The sequence below is a fragment of the Opisthorchis viverrini genome (genome assembly GCF_000715545.1).
Source record: "Opisthorchis viverrini unplaced genomic scaffold opera_v5_47, whole genome shotgun sequence".
In the NCBI taxonomy this organism is placed as follows: domain Eukaryota; kingdom Metazoa; phylum Platyhelminthes; class Trematoda; order Opisthorchiida; family Opisthorchiidae; genus Opisthorchis; species Opisthorchis viverrini.
The window spans coordinates 2,140,604-2,165,382 of record NW_008751702.1 but is presented as its reverse complement, the minus strand read 5'-3'; the positions used below and the strand labels follow the sequence as shown (position 1 = coordinate 2,165,382).

Here is a 24,779-nt window from a genome sequence, read left to right as displayed (position 1 = left end):
AGGGAGAAATAACTTGTTGGAACTTCTCAGCTAACTAACGCATCTGGGCCAGGTTAAAGTGCTTGAGGTAACCTCCTACCCAAGTCCAAAGAGTTGAATACATTTTGTGATGCTGCAGTTTTTGTGGTAAAACTCCATGGTCGGTTCATAGTCCATTTTCAGTTTTAATGAGAAGCAGTTCAAAACACTCACACGCAAGGCTCTTAGCCAGTGAGCAGCGGAGAACAAAAATCTCAAACTCGGTGGTTCTCATCCTCAACACCTCGCTATTTCTTGCCGTAGACTATGGTCCTGTAAGGGTCTAATGACTAAAGTAATCTAATATCGGCTTCAGGAAGACAAGTAGGCAAAGGTAACTTGTGCCGGCAGAATAGCTAAAGAGTCTTCCCATAAAATAGGGAGAAAATCGTTCAGCTGTAACACCCTGTCGGTAACTGGCTTCCATGTCACCCGAAGAAATCACGAGGGCTGGGATACTGCCAGGTTGCCCAAGCCTAGACAGAGGAAGTTGAGAGACAGAGGTCAGGTTCGAACCACAGACCTTCCAGTCAGTAAATTCTATGAATGACCACAGCCATCTGCCCGTAGAGTTCACATGTGTGTTAGTTCTTCTAGAGCTACAGTCGAGTACCCAATCAACGCTCGTCGTCCCGACACAGACCTTCCAGTCAGTAAATTCGCCCTATGACCACAGCCATCTGCCCGTAGAGTTCACATGTGTGTTAGTTCTTCTAGAGCTACAGTCGAGTACCCAATCAACGCTCTCTTGTCGTCCCGAAGTATGTTTCGAATGAAGCCAGCGTTCTCACCTTGGGGGCGAGATGGCTGGCGCGGATTTACTGACCGGAAGGTTCGTGGTTCGAATCCGACCTCTGCCTCTCGACATCCCTTGCCTAGACTTGGGCAACCCGACAATATCCCAGGCCTCGTGCTTACTTCGGCGTGGCAGCTAGGTACCGAAAGGATGTTACAGGTGAAAATTTTTTTCTCGGGCTGGAAAATGGTTCTCGCTAGGCGTTATCTTCAAGGCGCAAATCTTCTAGTTCCACCCACTGCTTAAGATGTTTTCTCGGGTAACGAGGTGGAAAAAACGGTCTGTGGTACGGGCGGTCTGCTGTCGAATAGAGTGTAAAGTTTCACAGCCATCGTCGTCTTCATTTTAAGCAACAGTTTTGGAGCTGACGCTTCGTTGGACTCGAAAGCCTCTCGTCACTAACATAAGTGCAGGGTACCTTGAGTCTGAGATTATTCCCTGTGTATTCGAAGTAAACAGTTAGCGCGTCTTTGATAAGGTTAGTAAAACGGTGACTCGATCTAGGGACGAGTTCCTCCAACAAGATTACATACCTGATTGAACAGGAGCGCCGCCGTCTCTGCGTAGTCATGGAAGATCGTCTCACAATCCAATGAACTTCTGGTGGTAGTAACAACTGGAAGTTTTATTAAATGGCGGAGGATACAGAATCACAGACCGTGTTGGGGGATTTAGGTTGAATAAATCTAAGAGACCGAACACATTTGAAATATTTCGTTTATCAACTAGACGTATGGGTGCTGTTGGTAATCAGCTTGTATCTTTTCTTACCTCGCTGACAGCCAAGCTTTTGGACCCTATTACATCACTTATTGGAATAGGCTTCCAGTCAGATTCTGAATCAGCCGAGCCTTTCTTCGTTTTCAGCTGACGTGCCACGTTCTAACACCCAACAGACCCACGTTCTCGTCCTAATCGGATGTGGTGTTTTGCCTCACTGACTGAAATCAACTGCCTGAGGTTTCTGAACTACATGCTTGGATCCTTGTGACCTTACTGCATCATTTGTTTGCATATCGTTATTTTTCATCCATCATTTTATCACTTAATATTATGTCACTATCCCCTGTTGTTGGCATTTACTACCATTTTATTATTTATCGGCAGACCTTTCTAGACATTCGCGCATCTGCATGCAAAATACTTACGTAATCCTGCCTAACCTGTTGCCCATGGGACTTTTCAGCGTTGAACCGTGCGACCCATTTTTACGTTTATGTGGAAATCGTGAGATAAACTGGCACTGCATGTAAATTGTGCGCTGTTTGTATTCACATACTTGTGGACGCGAAGCGTATGGAGAGCTTTCAGTCAATTAAAAAACATATGGGAAGCTCTCTAAAAGTTTTCCTATAAGTAATGGTGTCCGACACGGGAGTTCACTTTTTCCCTTTTTGTGCAGTCTTGCCATTGGTCGAATATTCGAAGCTCTCCAGAGCCCCGGTGTTCAGGTCTTCCCGAGCGGGAACCTTACTGATCATTGTTCACATTTTTGAAGAGCAGAAAGCGCAACCAATACAAAAGAAGCTAACCAAAGCCATCCATCCAGACGTGTAGTTTCTGCCCATAAAGTACAGCTTCATGCCGCAAGACGTCTTTGGTCATGCCTGTAAGAATTTGTGGGAGGTTGTGGAACACTTATTAACTCTGGAGTGACAGGCGAAGTGAACGCACAAATCTCGAAGTCCAGATTAGCGTTTGTCAATTTGCTTCACCTGTGGCTTCAAAATGGCATATAGCTGAGTCCCAAAGGACGCGTGTATCAGAATACAATACAGCCTGCATTGCTGTACGGCTAAGACTGGGCCACTTCGGGCGGAGGATCTGAGACATCAGCTCTTTGACCACAGATGCCTCAGAAGTATGGTTGGAATCGGTCGTAAGCAACGCATTCGGATGGAGCTGATCAGTAGTTTGGTATTTGTGAAGTAGACGATACTTCGCCCAAAGAATGCATCCAGCGGTGCAAAGCTAGGTGATTCGGCCATATGTTACACATGCAGAGACGAGCGCTTTTTCCCGTGCCTGATTGAGAATAGCCGAAACCTAGAGGTGGACGGAATCAACACCGAGACAAACTCGTCAGATCCAGGCTGGGTTTTGCCCTGGCCGGGGATGCGTCAATCATATATTTGTTACAAGGAAAGCTCGTGATCAGCTCTACGCTTTCAGACGTCCTACGTTAGTCGTCTTTGGTGATCTAAAGACTGTTTTTGTGCCGGTCGTCGGAAATTTTGGCGGTCCGTCGACCAAAGGTGTCCTAACTTTATACCTTTTGTGAGGGCACTCTAAGTGAACTCACGTGGGCGCTTCGGGTATACAGCAGACTTTCAGTGAAATTCACCACGTACATTGATGTAAGAAAGCGCTACCCTCTCTTGTCATTCCTCCAAGCTTTTCAGACCTGGATGTCCTCTGCCTGTCCCCTAAACCTCGGGGATCTGAGTGCTCCTGGCGCGTTCGCGGACAGACTGAGTGTTCAGACGACATTGCGCTCCTTGGTCCGAAGCCTTCAAAAGTACATCCATTTTAAATAACCTAAATACTTCGGCCGCATGGTCTAGTATGCGCTTCACACCAATGTAAAGTGCCTCTGCAAGACTGACTGGAATGAAGCCCAAACCCAATCCTTGCAATCCAGCCGGTGACGTTGTAGATAAATTCGTTTGATTGGGCAGTTGTCTATGTTTAGGCAGACTGGCTTCAGACGAGGTTACATGTCGAGTAAGAAAGGCCAGGGCAGTTTTTGCCAACTTGCGATACCCGTGGCGCCGGCATGACGTCAGTTTGTCAAGTACAGAGTCTACACTGCAGCGGTGCGTTTCAGATTGTTTTGTTCATCAGAACCGTATTTTCTACGTGCAGAGGACTTATGAAGGTTGTCAGTGTTTGACAGTCGGTGTCTTCGCAGCATTCGTCGGGTCTGGTGGGAACATCGGATCAGCAATGGTGCGGTGCACCGGATAATTTAAGAAAAATGTAATCCTCCCAGAATGGATGAATTACTCATCCTTCATAGGTTACGTTGGTCAGGGCTTGTTCTCTGCCTGCATCGCAGAACTCTTCTCAACCATTGGAAGCGACCGAGAGGTGGACAGTGTATGACCTGGCAGCGAACTTTCAAAGCATAAGAGGTATGCTCAGGCTGGTGGATAGCTTTCACCTCCGTGTATGAGGACTACGAGACTGAATTCACCAGTGGTAAATAACATTGATGGACGTGGCTCAGTCACGCAGTCAGTGGTGCTCGCGCATCAAAATTGTCACCTTCAGTGTTCCCGAACTAACTGGTTGTGCCATCGCTGCTTGGTTGTATCACGATCTCCCGCTGGTGGATAGCTTTCACCTCCGTGTATGAGGACCACGAGACTTAATTCACCAGTGGTAAATAACATTGATGGACGTGGCTCAGTCACGCAGTCAGTGGTGCTCGCGCATCAAAATTGTCACCTTCAGTGTTCCCGAACTAACTGGTTGTGCCATCGCTGCTTGGCTGTATCTATCACGATCTCCCATTTTTTGGTGATCCTGGAGCCAACGTGCCTTGGATTGCACTGAGTATGACAGAAGAGAACGAGGGATGCCACGAAAATTTTTTTTTTGGTGATCCTGGAGCCAACGTGCCTTTGATACATGGATTGCACTGAGTATGACAGAAGGGAACGAGGGATGCCAGGAAAATTTTGGGACCCGTTGATGCTGTTCACCTTCTAGAATGGTGTCCAAATGACTCGTTCTTTTCTGGAGACATAACGATATTTCAGCTAACCGGTATGACTGGCGTTCACTCTGTAAGCTTCCATCCAGATTGTCTGGTTGGGCGTCGTAGGCAATTCCTGCGTGTTTTATGGTAGCCACGTGTCACTTTCCCTACCTCATTTCTTTCCATTATGAAGCTTCATTAAAATAGATTGACATGGTTGTACTGTAGTGAAACATCACTTTTCTCATTTGATGTTGCTGTCAATTTTTTTCTTTTAGCTGTATCACTTTCTCGGTGCGTAACTGCCATGCCACCAGAAAAAAGCACGAGGGCTAGGGTACTGTCGGATTGTCCAAGCCTAGACAGGGGAGGTCGGGTTGGAACCGCAGACCTTCCGGTCAGTGAGTCCGTGCTCTAAGCACTGAGCCATATTGAAAATAATCCGGTCATCTCTAGAAGGGTAGAGCGCCTGAATCGTTGAACCGAACTCTTTCAGCGGCATTAAACTGGCTACCTTTAATTGCTCAACGGGTTTCTAGACCCGCAACAGAGTTAGGGAGAGTGAAGTTGGAAGCTCGGATGTCTTCGAAAATTAGGTAGTGCCCCTTTCGCTCAATCTTCCTGACCAAGTCCCATCGCGCCGTTTACGAATGGAGCTGATGCTTGTGTAACTTTGTCCGTTTTTTTAAAAAAAGAAGTTCGTAATGAGTGCAGAAATCGGAGTCAGCTTGGCTCTTGGCGTCGATTGCCCTTTGTCGCCTTAGTCGCTGCCGGGTTGGCAAAACTACTCAGTAGAATGGTCAGGAACGGGTTAGAAATCTGTAAGACTCACCACGTTTTTCCATTAGTAAAATTTTCAACTTATAGCTAGACTTTGATGCCTGTTGTACTAGTTGTGAATGTTTGCAGCAGTCTGTCAGTTGCTCTGTTCTGTTGTGTGGACGAGTAGCGCACACAACTACCCCCAAGTGGGTTTTCAGCTAGCATACGGATCACTTTTCGAGACATGACGGTTTTCAGCCGCTAACTTAGACCCGGTTTAGATGCGGTTTTTCACCCGTGCCCATGAACCATTCTGCTATGAATAAACAGAATTCTTTGGGGAACGTTTAGAACCGATCTTCGGTTCAGAAAGATGTAGGAAACGATCGGTGGACTAATCACTAGTTTTTTCTACATAAAAGGCCATGCAAATGCGCTATCGAGTTGGGAGGGTTTCAAGTCAGATAGCCAGTCATATATCTCTTGACTGTCAGGTTAGATAAGTACCAAATCTTTAGTAAGGATTCTTGCTTATTAGCGTGGGTGACTAGGAGTTGCTACTGATGGTTTGGGGCTTTGACCTTCAGGTTTAGGTTTTCACAGATCTTGTTTAGTGGGTGCTAGGCAGTACACTCATTTGCACACAATTTAGGTTCTCACAGGAGAATCATCTATCACCATAGACAGAAGAATCAGCCTTGACAACTATGGTGTTCGTCTAATTATGTTTAAAGCCTTAGTGAAAAGAAGAGAAAAAGAGTGGGTGAGGGAAGAGACCTCGTGCTTGCCTATGTCAAGCGTCCTGAGGTGCTTACACGTCCAATCAGACAGTCTAGAGAGAAACGCCATCGAAAACCAGCCACGCTTCTGAGGCGTCGGTGGTCAAAGGCCTGGAGACGCCCCACGTCATCTGTCCGCAGAGGCCATGTGTCGCACCAATACAACAATACATCCCTTACTGTACAATTTGGGTCCAAGTAGCACGGGCTTAACGAAGCCTCGGGGACTGCGCCTTCTTGATGAGCCTTAACAATGGTGAATTCGGTAGTGGATTGTGGAAGTTTCCAGGACCATTGTATGTTGCTCCCTTCAAGAAGATGCTGATGATGAATATCTCCAACATCGTCCCAACGGACACGTGAGGCAAGCTTTTTATGACACATTCCGTTAAAGAATATAATGAACGGGAGATTCATCTGTTATTCAGTTAAGGCTCTCGTTTTCAAATGTGGCATGACCACTGTCTCGACTCCGTCTTGTGTATGTTGGTAGTTTATATTTGTTGATCAGTTACACGCACTGCGTACTGGCCTTCTTGAATCACTTTTTTTGTTGACTTCTGTTCACGGCGCTCACTCAGCTACTCACGGCCGAAGCTGCGCTAGCGTGCGCTGTCTCAGAACGGGCTAATGGGGTGTTTAGGACGGTGCAGTATCCCCTTCTTTCTCGTGAATGCTAGTTTCGACTTCTCCACTACCTTTGTGTCATGCTGGATTACCGAAATCGAGCTCTGGCTCCATTCTGAACATACAGCCACGGTCCAACATACTAAGGTCTTAATAAAATCTGTCTATCATTGCGAATCAAGTTAGTGTTCGCATGATACAACACATTCAGTTGAAGACTACTGCTAATGACGAGATGTTAAGCCGCCACCCGTAAGCACCAAGGTTTCTTGTTCGGGGCAGCAATGGTATCACTCCTGACTAAATTTTTCTTGTGAGAAGAATCGTTGTGGACTTGTACACTAATTTTCAAACGAAACGGTGCTAGCGTATATTCCAAAAGGATCTCTCGTTTATGTTTTCCTCAACTCGGTGTAATGCGTGAAAGCCTCCCCCACTAGAAAAAACTATTCAACATGTCAGGATGTCCCCCCTGACACGATCCTACTTATGAGGTTGATGGAGACCCTCAAGTCGTTTGCTGTATTGAGGTTTGTTCACAATTTACTTAACTGAGCTGTTCGCTCATTCAACACTTCTATTTGCTTGTTTCCAGATATCTTTCAAGTTCATCACTGGTTTAGGGTTATCCGCCAGTCACTTGCGCCACATCAATGGCTAGACAATTGTCAGACATCGCCCAGTCGCGCCCTCAACGGCGCTCGTGCATCCAAGCTATTGCCTTCAGTGCATAGCTCCTTTTCCAATCCCCCCACTTGACAGCCCACTGACTGCTGGATTTATCATCTCCCGCTGTAATGCGCACTTACCTACCCCCCTCCCCAAATCATCGGTGAACGAAACTGCGGCAGCTACAACCACTGTACGACGAGTACGGGGTTATTACAGCTGACAATGATGATGATGATGATGATGATGCGTGTTGATCCATTATAATCAACAGCCCAACGCGGCTTCTCTGGACTTTGAGGTCCTGTAACTGATACGTCTTAACGGTTTAGACCACTGGTTTTCAAATGTTAGATCATTTGCGTGATGCTAGTGCTTCGTTTGAACAATAAAACGATATAGTAAAAACGGAATGTGCTACAACGGTACCCCCAAAGTAAAGGCCACCTCGAACAGTACCTTCCTCGACATTCCTTCTCCGTTACTTTTCTCAGCAGGGTGATCACCATCCCATGCAAGGCTAAATATTCAGCGGATGTCTGAGTTAGTAGATGACCATCAAAACATATAATGCGTGAATTCGGTTTGGCGGATACATACAAGTCACTGAATATCATGTTGATCCTGTGGAGAATTCAATGATCCGGAATTCTGAGTTGTGGGTCTCTTGCAAAGTCTGAAAACTACTGGGTACCTGTTATGTCTTGATGTACGGTAGTGCAACTCTGTGTCGGTCCCTTGGCTTCCTGCTCCGCCCACTATGGTATATCAAAAGGCACGGTAGCTATACACAGCCCTTTATGGAGACAAAAGAAAATCAGTACAACTGTATATATATATATAGGGTAGTCACAGAGTGTTCCACAAGGTCGTGCCAGAATGTCCGTGAGGGGGCGAGAACCGTCGAGTCAAGGCGCTTGACTCGGACTGGCTGGCATTCTGACCAATCAGGGCATGCCTACGACTGGCCCGTATCCTGCACGTGACACATGCGTCCAAATGATGTGATGTTCGGTTATTAGGGACGGCTGGCCCCCGAACAGTACCATATTAGAAACACAGTAATCTGATGTCAGACTTTATCCACACTTCAGGATAGCCTCCACACATTTCCCTCAACTCTGTATTTCGAGCACGACACGTTTATGGTGTGTCCTAATCCGTTTTAGCGAACACATCTCGGTTCCGTTAACTGCTCTGCTAAACACAGTACCAAATATTGTCCAAGCCCACCGTAGCCGAACAAGTGACAAAAAGACACTGATTTTGGGGGCATGGTTCTATGCACTGATCTACCTATTGACGGACTGGCATATTTTGAGGCTGAGGCTAAGGCACTGTGATTCACAGGTCCAGTGCAGAGAGCAAAGATGTATGTCAATGATGTCTTGAATTACGTGATGACGGCTGTCTGAACGACGCGCCGATGACAGTTCGAATTCACTTGTACACCGACCACAGCTGGTAACAATACCGCGGCCCTGTGTAACCGCTGCGTACCCCCTCAGCAGTATCCTGTAGCCACCTGTTTAAACCCTATATAATTTCGAGGAGCAAACAATCAGCGGATCACTTCCCCCGAGTCTTTGTCTGTGTGCACTTTCGCTGACTCTGCTGTTTAACGGAACTAGACGTTGCAACTTGTTTTGATTTACTCAATCGAACTGTGTTGCTGTTTTTATGACCTGCGGGTGGTTTACATGGGATAAACCATCTGTATACCCGACACGTCCATTGCATTAAAACGCTAAATATCAAAATGCCACGTCAACTTGAGTGTGAATTAATAGCGCATGAACAAATTCAGCGATAGATTGAATGTAGAAGGCTGCTCATTTTCAGCATGGCCTTATGCTACTTATAAGGACTACAGTACGCATGAATGATTATGTTTCCACGTGAATCTCGGGGAGATCGAACAAACAGTGTAGCGACATCTGGGGCATGAGGAATTTGCTGTGTCCACTGATGACGCGGGGCAGTCATCGTTGGACGCCCGAGCGATGTATGCGGTATAATGGAGGCCCTTTACTAGAGCCTCCATCGTATTTTAAGCTTGTCTTATCTGTGGACCTGGGTAGCCACCCGTAGATATGTTGCAATGCTGTGATGCCTATGCGCCTTTGGTTGTTCTGAAAATCTTATGTCTCCTCATTATCGAAACATTTGAGCCGGTATGCCGATTCCCATTAGATTTTTTGTAGACTTCGCCCCAACTTCGAGTGCCAGCAGCTGGTTTCCAGGTGTGTGGGGTGCCTAAGAAAAAGGGGCATCAAAGCGACAATTCGTGCCTTAGTATGTTGGAATTCATCACACAAATATGGTCACCAGACACCTCCCATTGGTTTAATTCGATATTCTCTTCTTCATTGGTGGCCTACCTCCTAGAGTATCTAAGGAAGCCACTGGATAGTAGTTAGTGTCCATTAGCGTTTTGTTTGCAAGATATCAATATTCATGGCTTCAGTATCTTGCTGATTTCTCTTCTACTCAAAGCTTCAACTTCTCGGTTATCAGTGGATTCTGCACTGGGGCTTTCCATTGACACATCTCTGGTGAGAAGTGAGGGAGTCGTCGGCAATCGAATCGGTACTGAAAGTCATGCAGTTCCTCTTACCGCATCAAGCGTCCGAAGTCGTGTTCCTTCGAGTCTGCTGTCGTTTCGGGAAGGCGAAAGTGACTATTGTGGCAGTGACGCCGAAAACGTATATCTGCCTCCAAATATGCCTTCCATTTCCATTTGTTCCGTTCTCCATCACCCCAGCTCTGTTTATGTGTCGCAGGGACCCGTGTCCAAACGCCCACGATGTGACCAATCTGAGTCTCAATCTATTATCTTCAAATCAGAGCAAAAGAAGACTTTGATCGATGAATCAGAAATCGATAGGCGTCCATTCAAGTCAAAAGTAAGTGTGATGTTAGAAGTCGTTGGGATTGATGACAATCATACTCCATTCATACTCATTACAGTTTGCACGAATTTCGGCTTATCACTTTTATCCTTCCAGAACTCGCTCCTCACCCAGTCAGTATTGTGAACTAAGTTAATACACTTATTTGCACAGAGCTTTCAAGTCCAAGATGTACGTGCTATCCAGATCTTCTGGTAACCACTAGTCATTCAGTTAATAGAATCCACTGGTCCTTATTAATTCTTTTATCTGAATTGATTAAACTGTAGGGTATTCATCTGAGATTCATCAAGGTACAGCCAGTCTCGTGTCAGTCAGAGATTATCGCCATCTTGATCATCTTAGCCTACCTTTAACTGCGATCAATCATAATGATTATTGACTACACTTCACCAAGCAGAGAATTTCTTCTGAGGAAGAATGAATCGGAGACTGTTGCCCATGAACGACGGCGAACAGCAGCTTCTAAGCTTTGTGTTATCCAGTTTTCTTACACGGGTTTAGTCAACGAATGACTAGAATTTCAGTAGTGATACCCATACTGGACTTCTATGATGATTTTCCTTTTTTGTTCATTGCACTGGATGCTGGTCGCAGCATCCCGTTACACATTGCTTTTTCACATCTTCTATGTCAAAATGACTGCAACAGACTACCTTTGTGAGTTCGATGCACCGAACTCACCCCGAACCCATGAAGTTACTTTACTTCGGCTATCCCAATGAGGGTGAACCGGTTTCTTGAATGTTTTGATTTACAGCTCCCCAAACACGGAGTAGGTGGCAGGGTTCTCGTCAATGCCGATATACTATTGGTTCAAGCGCCGAATACGAACCCAGATATTCAACCTCGAACTTAGCAGCGTCCGTCCACCCTTTTAGCCAACACTCCCGACGACAACACGGCACAATTTCGGAGCAGTAAAAGCTCTCATTCTGTCGGTATGTGGGTAGAAAAGGGCGTCAAAACGTTGACACTTTGATGTCTCTGACGTGGTGCTCGACTGTGTACTTCGCTGTCTTTTGGTGCACTACCTTTTAACAAGTTTTTCTGCTCTGTTGAATGTTTTCGACCCTGTTACACCCGGCTATATGTTTCGTTTTGATTTTGATGTTTCGTACGCCACTTTATGTTCGACCTCTGGCAAAAAATAAATCAGCCTTTTAAGTCATCTGACGTATAATGTATCGCCCTATCGCACCATGTTACTTTCGGTAGTTCAGAGCCAACTTGCTCACCACAACCCTATTGTCAAAGTCTGAGGTGCCGCACAAGCCGTTACAACGATTGCATTGTTGGTCCCCTGCGAACACTATCTGAAGAAATCCTCAGGTCTCGGTGAGTTGACTGTGACGAGACCATGTGGTATCTTACTGTTTTTGCTGTATTCTTCGTCAGCACACGAAATGAAATAAACAGCTGCGGAAAAATTTTCGGGACGTAAGTTTTTTTATTGAACTGAATTAAGCATTATTCGCAAAGTTAGGCATCAGTTGGACATCTCTTCTGTTTTTGGGGAAAACTGTCGAATGTGTTGGCCCTTACTTCCGTTTTCCTGATAAAACGCCTCCTAATCACAGCCTCTGTTTCAATGCCACTCTATCCAGCTCGCTTGTGATATTGTTCGGGCGGCTTTTGCAGATCGGGTCCAATTAGAGGAACTACTCGCAGAATGCCGACGGACTGACTTTGCTATCTCCGCGCTGGATCGGTCACCTGTGGATCGCATGATGGAGGCGACCGATTACATTGTTGGTATAATGGCCTATGAACAAATAAGGGAAGCCAAGGTAGGATATTTATTCGATTATTCGGTGCATTTCTGTCCGGACTCCAATTTGTCACCGTGGTAAATTGCATTTGTTCACTTGTCTGCCTTCGTTTACCCGATACTCTGTGAACAACACCATATTGCTTGTGTGTTGAGTTCTCAGTCAACACCGTCCAGTTTGGCGTTTTTTCTGAACAAATACTTGTTATCCCAAGTGTAACGGATAAGCCAGGTGGGGGCCGGAAACCATCAAGCCGCTTGATAAAGGCTGCTTCTCCGCAGAAATGATTTCTTATAAAGGGCATCTGTGAGGTAACTACGAGGAACTTCCCCAAAAGGATGTCCGGTCTTCCGTCAGTGAATCCAGGACTGCTTTTTTTAATTCAATGATAATCTCTGAACAATCAAGCAAATAAAAAACGATTCAAAATGCGACCATTTGCCACTTGCTTGCCACAGCATTTGCGCTTGGTTAAAAATCACCAAAATAGAACAGGCTTTTTAAATCAATTCCGGCATTCATGTAAAATGAAGTCAGTACAATTCTGTCAGGTTTCACCAAACCAGCTCGACAAAACAAATGTGTTAGCAACAGCGCAGCACAGGCCCGAGCTCAACCCATTGTCTGTTGGAGGTGGTCGGACAGAACCCCACGAACCGGGTCGGATACGGATAGCACATCATTCAGGGGCAACTTTCCTGTAAAGTCTTGTAATCCTTCAAGTTGTCTATGTAGACTAAACGAATTGACGAATGTAATTTGGTTTGTGTAACCAGTCCTAAGTCGAATTGTCCCTCGATCACCGGGTCTTATGAAAAAATGTGGTCGAAAGAAGTTGTTTTTACTTGCGAAGCTATTTCTCTAAGGGGATCACCATGACATTAACTTTGAATTATCGTATGTTTGTACATATCAACAGTTTACGCTCAGACTTCTATGACCACCTTCTAAGTGTTCAGCGAGAGATCGTCCGTCTGCTGTAAACGCTCTTTTAATTTGTTGTGCTGCATTGTCCGTACAGAGGCTGAAAATAGCTAATTTTTGTGCTCATAATCACCCAGATATTCAGTCATTTCCATTGGGGATAAATCTGAAGAGGTCACTATGGTTAGTTGGCGATCTGTAAAGTAATATCCGGACTAAAATAGTTTCCGCTCTCTCATAAGGTGATTGTAATCGATTTTAGCTTTTGAAAGCTATTCATACGCACCTTTAGCCTTTCATACTTTCCATTCACTTTTCGCGTAGACTTGTTTCCACGTGAGTGATTTTCTAGCCGCTGGAAAGCAGCCTAATCTTACCCCGGATATGCTGACAACTCTGGCGGACTGGCTGTTCGAAGTTCAAGACCTATTTGGTTTCAATCACGAAACCATTCACTTAGCATGGGGTCTCCTCTATGCCTACTTCGACCGTGGTCAGTCTCTTGCCAGGTAAGGTACCTACGTTCAACCAAACGGTTTTGCTGCTCGGGTTTCATGTGACACATGACCATCACGAACTCCAGTTTAAAAATCCAGGACTCCAGTCATGTTCATTCTCCTTTCCAAATGCGCGATTTTATTTCTAACTTGAGGTACGTGTACTAGTTCATCCAATAGGATTCCGTGTTTCGGACGACTGGCACATGATGTTTGCTGAGACCTCAGGCTGTCATGTTTTCTGTAGGTTGTCCCCGAGAATTATTGTTCTACTAGAAACCAAGGTCATTGGCTTTACCTTGTCTCGATAGAAAGACTCGCTGCGTACACACACACACACACACACAGGTCTTTTTGTTCTCGTTACCACGTCTTGACTTTTTAGAGGGATTTTGCCATCTCTACATTTGTGTGCAAGCTCGAGATAGCTCGGCGTTTAGGCCGCGATATTACTGATTGGTAGGTCCGTAATTCGAATTCAGTTCCAATTTTTCTATTGTCCCTGTTCAAGCTTCGGCAATCTGGCACTATCTCAGCCCTTGTGCTTCCTTCGGGTTGCATGGGAGCTATCTACCTAGAGCACAACGAACTGTTATTACTACTAATGTTATCATCGCGTTATAGTTATAGTTCACCTGCAGAAGGGCAGTTCTTCCATGATCGTCGTTTCTTTTCTGTCTGAGTTAATCAGTAATGCTCTACCTCGGCGGAGTTCGAAATTGATACAGCCCTGCTCATTCCCTATTCGCTAACCGTTTACCAGAGGTTTTTCGCCATTCTGAATGAGGCATGCCTATTCACTATCGGTTGGATGGTTATCTGTTCATTCGAAGCGTTTCTCGGCCAAGGTACTGTTAGGCGAGTCCGATGTCCGTAGCTTACTATTTGCGGATGACCAATTTATTTTCGCATTCTGTGGCGCAATTATCGCGAATGACTATGACGTTTATTCCAGTGGCATCTATCTTGGCATTAACTATGAGTATTTCTGAAACGCTTGTCTTTTATGAGCCCTAGCATAAAACACCAAGCATTTGATTAAATCGTTGCGTGCTGTGCGAATTGCCGCCATCTTGGCTGCACGCTATCCACAAACCTGGTGTTTGTCTGTGGGATGAGCGCACAAATTGCAAAAGCTAGCATTGAACCGTTTTGAGCAAAACATCTGAAGGAATCATCAACTGCGTGTAGCTACCAAAACTGCAGTGCATCAAACAGTCGTGCCGTCTCTGGTAGTGTACGAAGCCAAACCTGGACTGGAAACAAGTGATGTGTTCGAGTCTTTTAATGATTCCGCTCGAAATGTCTGCGCAAAATCTGCCGGATCAAATGCGAGAATCGAGTACCGAACGCCGAAGTCCGATGAGCAAAGACCATTGAAATTTAATATGGTGTGGATAGAAGTCAACCCCGCTGATTAGACTGCTTGAAGCGAATAGCCGAAACTCGCACCATTTAACAATTCGTTTCCTGTCAGCTGAAAAGTGGAGTTCGAAATCGGTGACTTTATAAATCCCACTGTTGGGGTAGCTTCCAAGTAAGTTAGAAAAATGATTAATTTCAGGGCATGGGAGAGTCTGGCCCCAGAGAACGACTATCCATGCAGGCGTGAGAAACCAAACTAATGAGCCGTTCAGAAGGCTTTCAAGCTCCAGAGGACAACATTGATCATTTAAACCTAAGTGACTTGCAGACGCACAATCTTTTGCAGTATCAATCTTGTGGCTCACCAGTGTACGCATCGACCCACTTGCCAAACGCAAGTAACTGGAACCAAGATAAGACTGCTTCATATTTTGACCGATTCCCGACCCATGTTCTAAGGACTTCCGTATCACTGACAGTATGGTTAACGGAATACCTGTATCTTTTTGCTCGATGAATTCCCAATCGTCCCAAACATATTGATTGGAATACCTCTAGGTTATCTGCTACCGCCTTGGCGGCTATGGGGAACATCTGGATGTCTAGTGAGGAGCTGACAGATGGCGCGAGTACTACAGTGCCAAACCAAACATTAGTGCGGGTGCCCATTGTTATGTTTTGGTCAAGTAATTGCTTGCGACGGGCCTCTAGGTTCGGTCGCTGGTCTTTTTCCCTCGGGTCTACACCGGAGCCAAGGGTCTCCGTGCAGCACCACATTCGGCAAACACATCACCGATTGACCAACCAGAAGCGTACGTATACTTTCATACTTCTACTGTCCCAGGTGACGGCATGGTGAATAACTTAAAGTGATTGCAAGGTAAGGATGCAGTTTAGGTGGCTCTGATTTTCTCCTATTGTGTTAGTTGCGGGGCTACGGTAATACCCCCGAAAATGATCACTTCGGTGAATAGGGTTTTTTGTTTCCCTTGATATGAAACTTATCTCGAGGTTGACAGCTCATGGTTTCGTCATTTTCGGAGCTTATCCCCAGAAATACCGCAGCGAAGCATCATTATCAAGACACTGATGTTGTGCTGTCGATGTTGTTGATCCCCCAATATCCCGTCAGCCTTACTTCCTATTTGGAAACCATATGGAAATTCTACAAATCAGGGTTCGTCACGAAGAGACCGGAATTTACCGTGATGTCATTGCATATGCGCCTTCGCTATCCACTGAGCTTTACTATGGGGTTTCACTTTGACCCAGAGTTGGTCACCCTGTTTAGGCTTGGGTAACCTGGCAGTATCCCAGTCCTCGTGCTTCCTTCTGGTGGCATGGCTTTTTGTCACCGAAAGAGTGCTACGACTGGACGATTTTTTTCACCAGACAGTGATCTGGCAAACAATCTCGGCCCTCTAAGTTGAGGGTTGGAAGACGTGCAGCAACTTGTTCCTTAAAATTTTGCATTAGTGTGGTAGTATGCCGGCACCCACCTTCTGACTTGTGGTCAGTCTTCCGGACCAAAAGCATTAGTTTAGTGCTTTAATCGTCCTCTTACATATATTTGGACGCTCTGGTATCGCGTACAACCACACCCGCACATAATCTACAGCTAGGAATAATCTTACGCCAAGTAGGGCATCTCATGATGTCAGCAGGCATGTTACCTTGTTTGCTACGTAAAACAGGGCGTCTAAGTGTAAACGAGTTACCCCTGGTGCCTCTTTTTTCCACTCACTTTTGGTTCCATCACTCTGCCCCGTTGATAACATTATCCTTGAGAGCTTATCCATTCGCTTTGTATAGGTCTTAGCCACTACATCTGCGCGTCAGTCGAGGCCGACAGCTTCGGATATCTCAAAATCACTCTCCGAACTTCTACACATGATTTACCTGGCTGATTTTAGTATTCCGACTCTGCAACAGGAGAGACAACAGGCTGCTTTCCCTCACAGTGAACTTGCCTGGAACTGATGTATGCTACGTATCGGAAATAGGAATTCAAGATCCCAGCACTATCGTTAGGCGAATCATCCAATCACTATCCTCCTGCTGTGCACCTCTTGCTATTCAGAGGCCATTGCGACAGACTGGGCAAAGGTCGGTATTGTTCTAAGTCACCGGCTGAAAGGACCCTTGCTTGACTGGACACCTTTTACTAGTCGCGGTTCGTCTGGCAATGTCTGTGAATTATTCCCAATAACAGCGATCTGAATGTGGACGTAACTCATCTGAAACTAGTTTGGTTGGTTGACTTTGACTGGACTGACCACGTACGGATAATTGTGAACGGCCGCTTCAGCCATGTGTAAACTGTTCAAGGGCAGTACTTTAAAATTAAACGAAATATTCTGGCCAGGTGGCGCCCGCGATTCGCCTTTCGTGATGCCTGGTGGACACAACCCCAAAGAAGTGAAGAGTGTCTGGCACACCTGAAGAGTATTTCAACTGACCCGTGCGACCGACACTTGAAAGCCGTCTGTGATCAAAGTCACAAAAAAAAAACTGAACCGAGCACTTCGAACAAAAATTATCGTGGCCATATGTTGCTACTCTGTCGCATTCTCGAACTACACTAAAACCCTGGACGGTGGTCCTGGAATTCCCTATGGCCTCGGGGATTTATGAAGCATATATTTTAAGCACAATCGCTTTTCTTGTCTGGATAGCCCCTCAGGCGCATTGTTAAAAGGCGGGGTGAGGTCCTCAGTCAGCACATGTCCGATCTGTCGTCATTCGGTAAACTAGCCCATTCCAAATAACTGGGGAGAATTGATAGTGATGTCCGTTCTAAAAAAAGGCCCCTGGCGAATTTGGAAATCACAGTGCAATCAGCTTGAATCCGGCTGCAACGGGACCTATTATTGTCACTTGTCCTTTGTCGCCTTACGACTGCCGGTGGAGCACTGACTCGAGAGCAGTAAGTGGGATTCTCGCTTGGTAGCGGTTGCTTTGATCACATCTTCATATTGCGTCGCATGGCAGACCGCCGCCATACGTATTAGCGAGATAGGTGTGCTAATCGATATCAGTGGTAATGTTTTCGGCTTGCCTGAATTTGCACTCACCTCGAAGTAATTGTAATAGGGTAGCACTGGGTGGCTTCTCCATCCACTTATATATTTTTAACAAGGTTTTTAAATAAATAATTGATTTATGGAAGCGAGATATCAGTGTTAGACACCGATGATGACACAAATTAAGGTGGTACCCGTCTTATAATGGGACAGATTGGGTACTTTTTGGGGATAGCTTCCTCTGTTCTCAGACATCGTTCTCTTAGAGCGCTATTTCTCTACGTATACTGTTCGATTAGACAGCATACGGTGCAAGTGACCTTGTGGACAACCCTGTGTTTGGTGACCTATGGAACTTCGAATCAATCTTCGGTTGCATCGATAGAGGACTTTTTCTCCCATGGAGCGTGACGTGTTTAGTAAGGTAGTAACATTACTTTATTTGCTCCCGTATCCGCTGATTACCCGATATTTGCTATTCCTGCAGCACCGCGGAAAACAGGATACACTGATGGCTGACTAACAAATATGCTGTGTACCTTTCCTCACAATTTATTCATTTCATCCGCACCCTCTTTTAACACAGTACAAAATTTCTTTACCACTCCAGGTCTGAGATTCAGCTAATGGCGTGTGCGGCTATCATGATTGCTTGCAAACATGAGGAGAGCAAAATGCCCCAGCTAACGGAATTTCTCTACATTACGGATGGCGCCTATCGTAGGGAAGAATTCATCACCGCTGAGCGAAGGCTCTTGGCCGCAATTGATTTCGCTGTCCATCGACCGAATCCCTACGTGTTTCTTCGACGGTTCGCCAGGGTAAGCAACCAATGACCCCTTAGCTAAGTCCTGAATGCTTACGATTCTCGTTTCTACGTCTACATCGCATTGCCCAAATGTCGTGTGCTACGTTATACATAAAGACCCAGCAATCGGGTCTTCAGTAGATGCCTTGTCATTTATGGAAATAACAAGGTTATTTTTCGTGTTTCTGTATTGCAACTAGAAATCGCCAAAACACCAATCAAGGTTGCGATGTAACACTATTTCCTAATTCTAAGTACATGGTAGATGCTATTTTGATCTTCAGCTCTGGTGATTTGACACGTGAATCGATGGTTTTATTTTTTCTCTACCAAATCCTGTTAGTCGCATCCAGAAATCGGGCAGCTGGTTGTGGAAATTCTGTGTATGGTTAAAAAGCTTTACTGTGTTACCACATCACCATACCGAGTGCGAGCAACCTGCCACGATGCTGGACTACTTCCCGCATTTTTGTACCCAACATGGCGTATGTCCCGACCTATACACTAATGCTCACCTCCCGTACTGGCCTCCACCGCCATCTGACTAACATTCCCCTGGATCACTACTTGATAATTCCATTCTTAACAATAATTTGTTTTCACTAACCCTAGCTTCATCAATCTTTGAGCAGTGTTTGTGTTTTTTTATCGATTAACCGGGTCGGCTAACTCATATTTACTTGTCTAACCATGTCTGGTGGAATCTTCTACTTGATTCCCTTCAGTCTAATGGGGTTGCAAATGACCGTAGTTATCCGACGTTAGTGGATGGACAAATCCACACACACAGCTGCCGTATCACTCAGGGGAAGCACGAGGTCTAAGGTATGCCAGTTTTTCAGGATTAGTCAGTATCGGGTTCTAATCACGGATTCCGGTCAATAAATACACACCTTATCCACTGAGCCATCTCGAACTCAGTCCACACAGGCTACAGTCGTGGTTACATTGGTACTAACGTAAACACAATTGTGGCTTCCTGATGAATGTGTACCGACTTTGTGCTCCATTGATTTGTCGACGCGTTTGTACGTAGGCTACCCTTTCATTCTTACTCGTTTTCACATATAATTTGGCCAATCTGATAATCCGGTCCGGTAACTTAGTTTGGTGAGCTGATCTTTCGACAAGATTTGCAATGACTTCCTTACTTTACGCGCCAACAGGGTCGACTGGTTAATCACATCCAGGCGTGTCTTGTGAGACATCTGACCTGACTCCGACTACTGTGTGCGTTGGTGGGGCACTCGCGGGTAGGGGGGAAGGGATTCCAACCCAGTTGTCTGTTGTCATCGCACAAACGACACCAAGCGTCACTGTAATGATTATGTATACGGCTAACGGCGTTTTCTCCAATCAATAAAAAGCGTAGCTCGACACACCTACATTCATAAGATGTTTCATTCAAGTATCATCCAGTATTCACCTGGCCGTTTGCAGTCCAAAGTGTTTACTTTAACTTCCATAGGCGCTTTCTTACACTGACTCCTCACACAAAGGATCCTGTCTTCTCTTTCAGGTATTGGATGCACATAGCAGCCACGTTCAGTATATGTCGCGTTTTTTGTTGGCCGCGGGTATGCATAGTCATGCAATCAGTTTGAAACGTGAGTCACGCAAGGCGGCTGCGGTCCTCTGGCTCTCGCGAGTTGTGTTGCGTAACCCTTCCTATGCCAACTGGGTTAGGCGAACGGACGTCCAGCAGCTGCGTCAGTTAATACGTTCCTCTAAAGCTGCTCAGCTTTACTACGAACAGTGCACAAATCTAGATGTGGCCCGAACCTCTTCTCTGCGACGACCGCTAGTTTGTCCGCAATCTGGTGCTCTAGATCTGACGACAACTAACACATCTTTGGGATTCGTCAGTCGCACCCTGAGTTTAACGAAAGAGAATGCACCATTACCCGGTAATGTGCACCACTGGATGATGGAGTGTAGCAAACGGAACGAGACATCAGTTACTTTGGAGTGAGTTTTGGACCTCTTTTCGATATCATTGGCGAGATGTTATCATCGTTTTCTTGTACATATATCCACGAGACCCACTAATGGTAGCAATGTACACTGTGGTGGTCTGTTTTGTGTTGCACTTCACTCAGTGACTGCATTGGCTTAGTCATGCAACGATGACCGACTGGAAGCGGTGAGCACTGTGTCGTGAGCTCTTTTGGGATCGAATCCTAATCTCATAGAGTAGTTCAGCAGTTGTCAGCTTCACTAAAGCTATAGTGCTACTCGCTTTACAAAATGATGATCGAGCGACGTTTGTTAGTGGCGGCCGCTGCGTTCCTTGTCTTGTCAAGTCATTGTCGCACACAGTGACGTCATAGTTTATCGTACCACTTTTCTCGAGAATGCACCAGCTCCCACAATCAGTATTTTCAGGTTGATGTATCCCCACACATCCACATTGGGGGCAACATGGCTCATTGGTTAGAGCGCATATTTTCTGAACGGAAGGTCCGTGGTTAGAATCCAACCTCTGCCTCTCGACTTCCCCTGTCTAGGCTTGGTCAACCTGTCAGTATCCTGGCTGTCTTGCTTCCTGTTGGCATGGGAGTTAGGCACCGAAAGTGTGCTACAGCTGGACGATCTTTTTACACTGAGTCAAACCTGTGGTTCTGGCGCAATAGTCGCCAGTCTGTTCAGCTTGCTTATATGTGTGTGCAACCACGAGTCAAATGGGATGTCACAGCAGCCCCAGCGTTCTGTAAGTACAATTAGGATTCTAACGACTATGTTTAGTAAGTGGAGTGTTAATGTGAATTTTGTCCAGTGAGTGAGAAAGATGAAACAATATTGATTACCTTTGGCCACTTGGACTAGAAGCCGGTGTATCTGATCACTGTTTCATTGCGACTGATCGACACAGCGGGTAGCGCTGTATAGGGGTGTCGATCTCATCCCTAGATGTTTATGGCGCCCACGCCATCAGCGATGCTGCCCCTTTAAGTGATACTTCATCCTGATCCGAATGATCCTATCTAGACAGATAAATTCTTCCATTTTCAGCTTCCTTATGTTATACTGAAGCTTAGTGATGTGCCTCTCAGCTTTGCACGTCAGTGTCAAAGGGACGTCTCATCACCCAAGCGCATCATCTAGGTTTTATCTGCATAAAATTCAAACCAACAAGGTCCCGAAGGTTTGACTCCAAGGGCAGTAGGATAGACGTAACCAACCAGTATTCCCCAAAGAAAACTGCTTTGCGTCCTAAGTATTAACTGAGAGAGACCATGGCACAGTATCCAGAAATGAAAGCGATCACTCGGAGTTCTCTGGTATCTTTGCGCTTCTAGGTTGGGGTCAGGTGATTCTTTTTGTGGGTGGCACTTAACCGATCTCACTAACGAGCGTGCTCTCACTTCATGTCTGGTCTGTCTGGCTAAACAACGCTCAATTCCACTAATGATGCTTCGTTGGCAAAGTGCCCTTGTGTCTTCATACTCTCGTACAGTGAACATCCCTTATTTCCATTCGTTTTTCTTGTGTACCTATCACTTGACGCAATTTACCACTATTTATTCCCACTCATTACTTGGGCGTTCTTGCCTCGGGCATACGATCGTTAAACACCAGTATTCACTACTGATGCACTGCCGTTGGTGAGGATCGCTAATTAAATTTTTCACAAATCTGAATGAAAATAGGTATTTAAGCACACTTTATCTTAGGTGCTGGACTCGGAGAAACACTCTCCATTGGGTTTTGTGCGCCTGCGTGTGTCGGAATCTCAGGACCAGATAATTTTCAACACCATATTACGAACACATTCAAAAGACAAGTATCACAACAAAGCAGCGGGATCGATTGAGTTCAGCGCTACTCTGATATATAAGAAAACGACACTCATTAAAAGTTAATTGTGATGGTGCCCTACGAATTGCTGCTGATCAAAGACTCGGTCAGTATGTGTGCGTCTTTGACGGGGCCGCGCTTGATTTTCCCGAGTGCTGGCGAGTCTGTGCGGGACGATACCTATTAACAAGTTGCAGGCAAAGATGTCTACCCTGATGCCGCAGTAGATTCTGTCATTTTCTACAAAATTCTGTTTCAAACGAGCCTGTCTTTCATCGCTAACCGGAGCGAGTTATTCAGGCGTTTCGTTCGTCTTCAGGTACTAAACCTTACTATGCTGTCCGTTTTACTGTCTAGAACGGGGTCCACGTGATGCCCACTGTGCCTGGTTGGGGACGCTGCAAGGTATGGCTGATAATCGATGTCAGTGGTCTTTCTGCTGTCATTGCCACACTGGCTACCTCGAAGAGCCAATTTCATCTGAACATGCACCAAGCCCAGACAATCTATCGGTTTTGAAGTCATGACAAGACGTCGAAGTATGAAAACCCTAAGCAGCAACCTTATTCGCGCTGACAGCGAATGGCCCTCCAGAACAAATGCAATTCTAAACAACCTTACCTACATCAACCACATCATGCGCCGTGCGACTCTCACCACAATGTCTCTCTCTCATGTTTGATACGGACCAAGTCAGTTTAACAGACAAGTTCATTGACCGGATGACAATCTGAGTCCCAACAGATTGGTGAAATACGAACCAGTTGTCGGGTTAGGACGCACTCATGGTGTTAAATGTACATCAAATATATAACGGTGCAGTACGAACTCAAGATTGGGTAGCAGTTCAGATGCAAGCACCCACTCGAGTAGCTACCCGGCACTATCCCTCAAGCCTGTAGCTCCGTGTCAAAAAAACGGCAGGGCTTTTTGTTTTAATTCGTTTTCGAATGCACAACATAACCCCTTCTCAGTAACCGCTGATAGGACCCGTCGAAAACTGTCGCTTGAGGGGAGTGAACTCCACAGAGATGATTCGCAGGTTTGTGTGCAACAAAACATATCCATGTGTAAAACCAAGATTCATTCCCTAGTTTCAGAAGAAAATCACAGCTGCTGAATTATGGGCAAAGTGCAAGATGGGATCTTGATCTTAATCTCTACGTCGAATCTGAAGTGACAGGACCTACCACAGATTATCAGTACGGATGGTTACGTGTTGTGTTTTCATCCTGCATTTGGAAGTTTCTGATGTTTTATAGTGTTCGATAAACTGCCCGGGGCAATAGTGGCTTCAGTCCCATAATACTGTACACCAGGTGGTTCTGGGTAAGAATAACACTCACGCCTTTCATGTTTATACTGAATATCTCCCGAGACTGGATGAATTTACTGCTGAATCCGTGGGTTCATCTTCTGCTGCTAGTCATTTTGGACACAATAAGAACGATTGTACGTCCGGCAGGTCATGAGGTACCGTCTGAACCTCAATACCTCAATACAATATCCCGTGCAACTGCAGTCCGTGTGATCCGGCTGCCCTGGAACTGACACTTGAAGTACTATAGACGCTGGGTTTGCGTCATATATCCATACAAAACTATCGATCTCACTGCGTAGCAATCCCAAACGGAGAAGCTTCGTTTTTGCACCACTTCAGCGTATTTAGCACTGCCTGCAGTCTTTTAGAGTCCCTCACGCAGTTTACAGCGACCTTCCTGTGTTTCAGATATTAGTCGTGGACATCTAATTGTCACATGGCTAGGTGGTTCACTTTGGTCATCAGGACGACTTGATGTCGCCTGGCTTTTTATCCATGACGTGCTTGCAACGTTCCAATCCGTGTGACCATCCGTTAATATGTTGTTCCTAGGAGCGATTGACGTGTTCAGCGGGGCATGTGACTAGGATCAGCGGAGTAACTTTTAGGGTTACATTTCAGTTGAGTGGGATTATCTTTCCGTTAGTCGTCGCCAACTCAATGTATATGGCCCAGATGGGTGAAAATACTCACTTGATACATTGAAGTGCACCGCCTCGCCCAATACCGTCAACCTACTACCACCGTCCCACGCTCTCGATGACGTGAGAACGGAAACGGCCACGTTGCACAATCAAGCGGAATTACTCAGTTTTTTTTTAGTCCTTGTCATTTATGTTTCTCGGCAATACACCAGTATGTCATCACCAAAATTGTCTGAACAGAGAAAAGTGGAGCAGATTTTCGAGAAATACATTCATTTGCAAATCAATTTGGTTTTCACGCGAGACTCAATTGAATCTCTCGTTTATGATGTCCTCCAGCTGAATGTGCTGCACACAGGCC

The 24,779-nt window shown here is 45.7% G+C and overlaps 1 protein-coding gene across 1 annotated transcript in view; it reads left to right on the top strand.

Annotated features, from left to right (window-relative positions):
* The window catches only part of T265_03314 (hypothetical protein), a gene marked incomplete at both ends in the record, with an annotated part of 35,173 nt that overhangs the window by 6,452 nt on the left and 3,942 nt on the right, over positions 1–24,779 (top strand). The window contains 5 exons of the mRNA XM_009167760.1: positions 9,851–10,260; positions 11,874–12,056; positions 13,287–13,471; positions 18,458–18,668; positions 20,175–20,623. Of these exons, the coding sequence (XP_009166024.1) occupies positions 9,851–10,260; positions 11,874–12,056; positions 13,287–13,471; positions 18,458–18,668; positions 20,175–20,623 (1,438 nt within the window). The remainder of the gene's footprint in view (positions 1–9,850; positions 10,261–11,873; positions 12,057–13,286; positions 13,472–18,457; positions 18,669–20,174; positions 20,624–24,779) is intronic.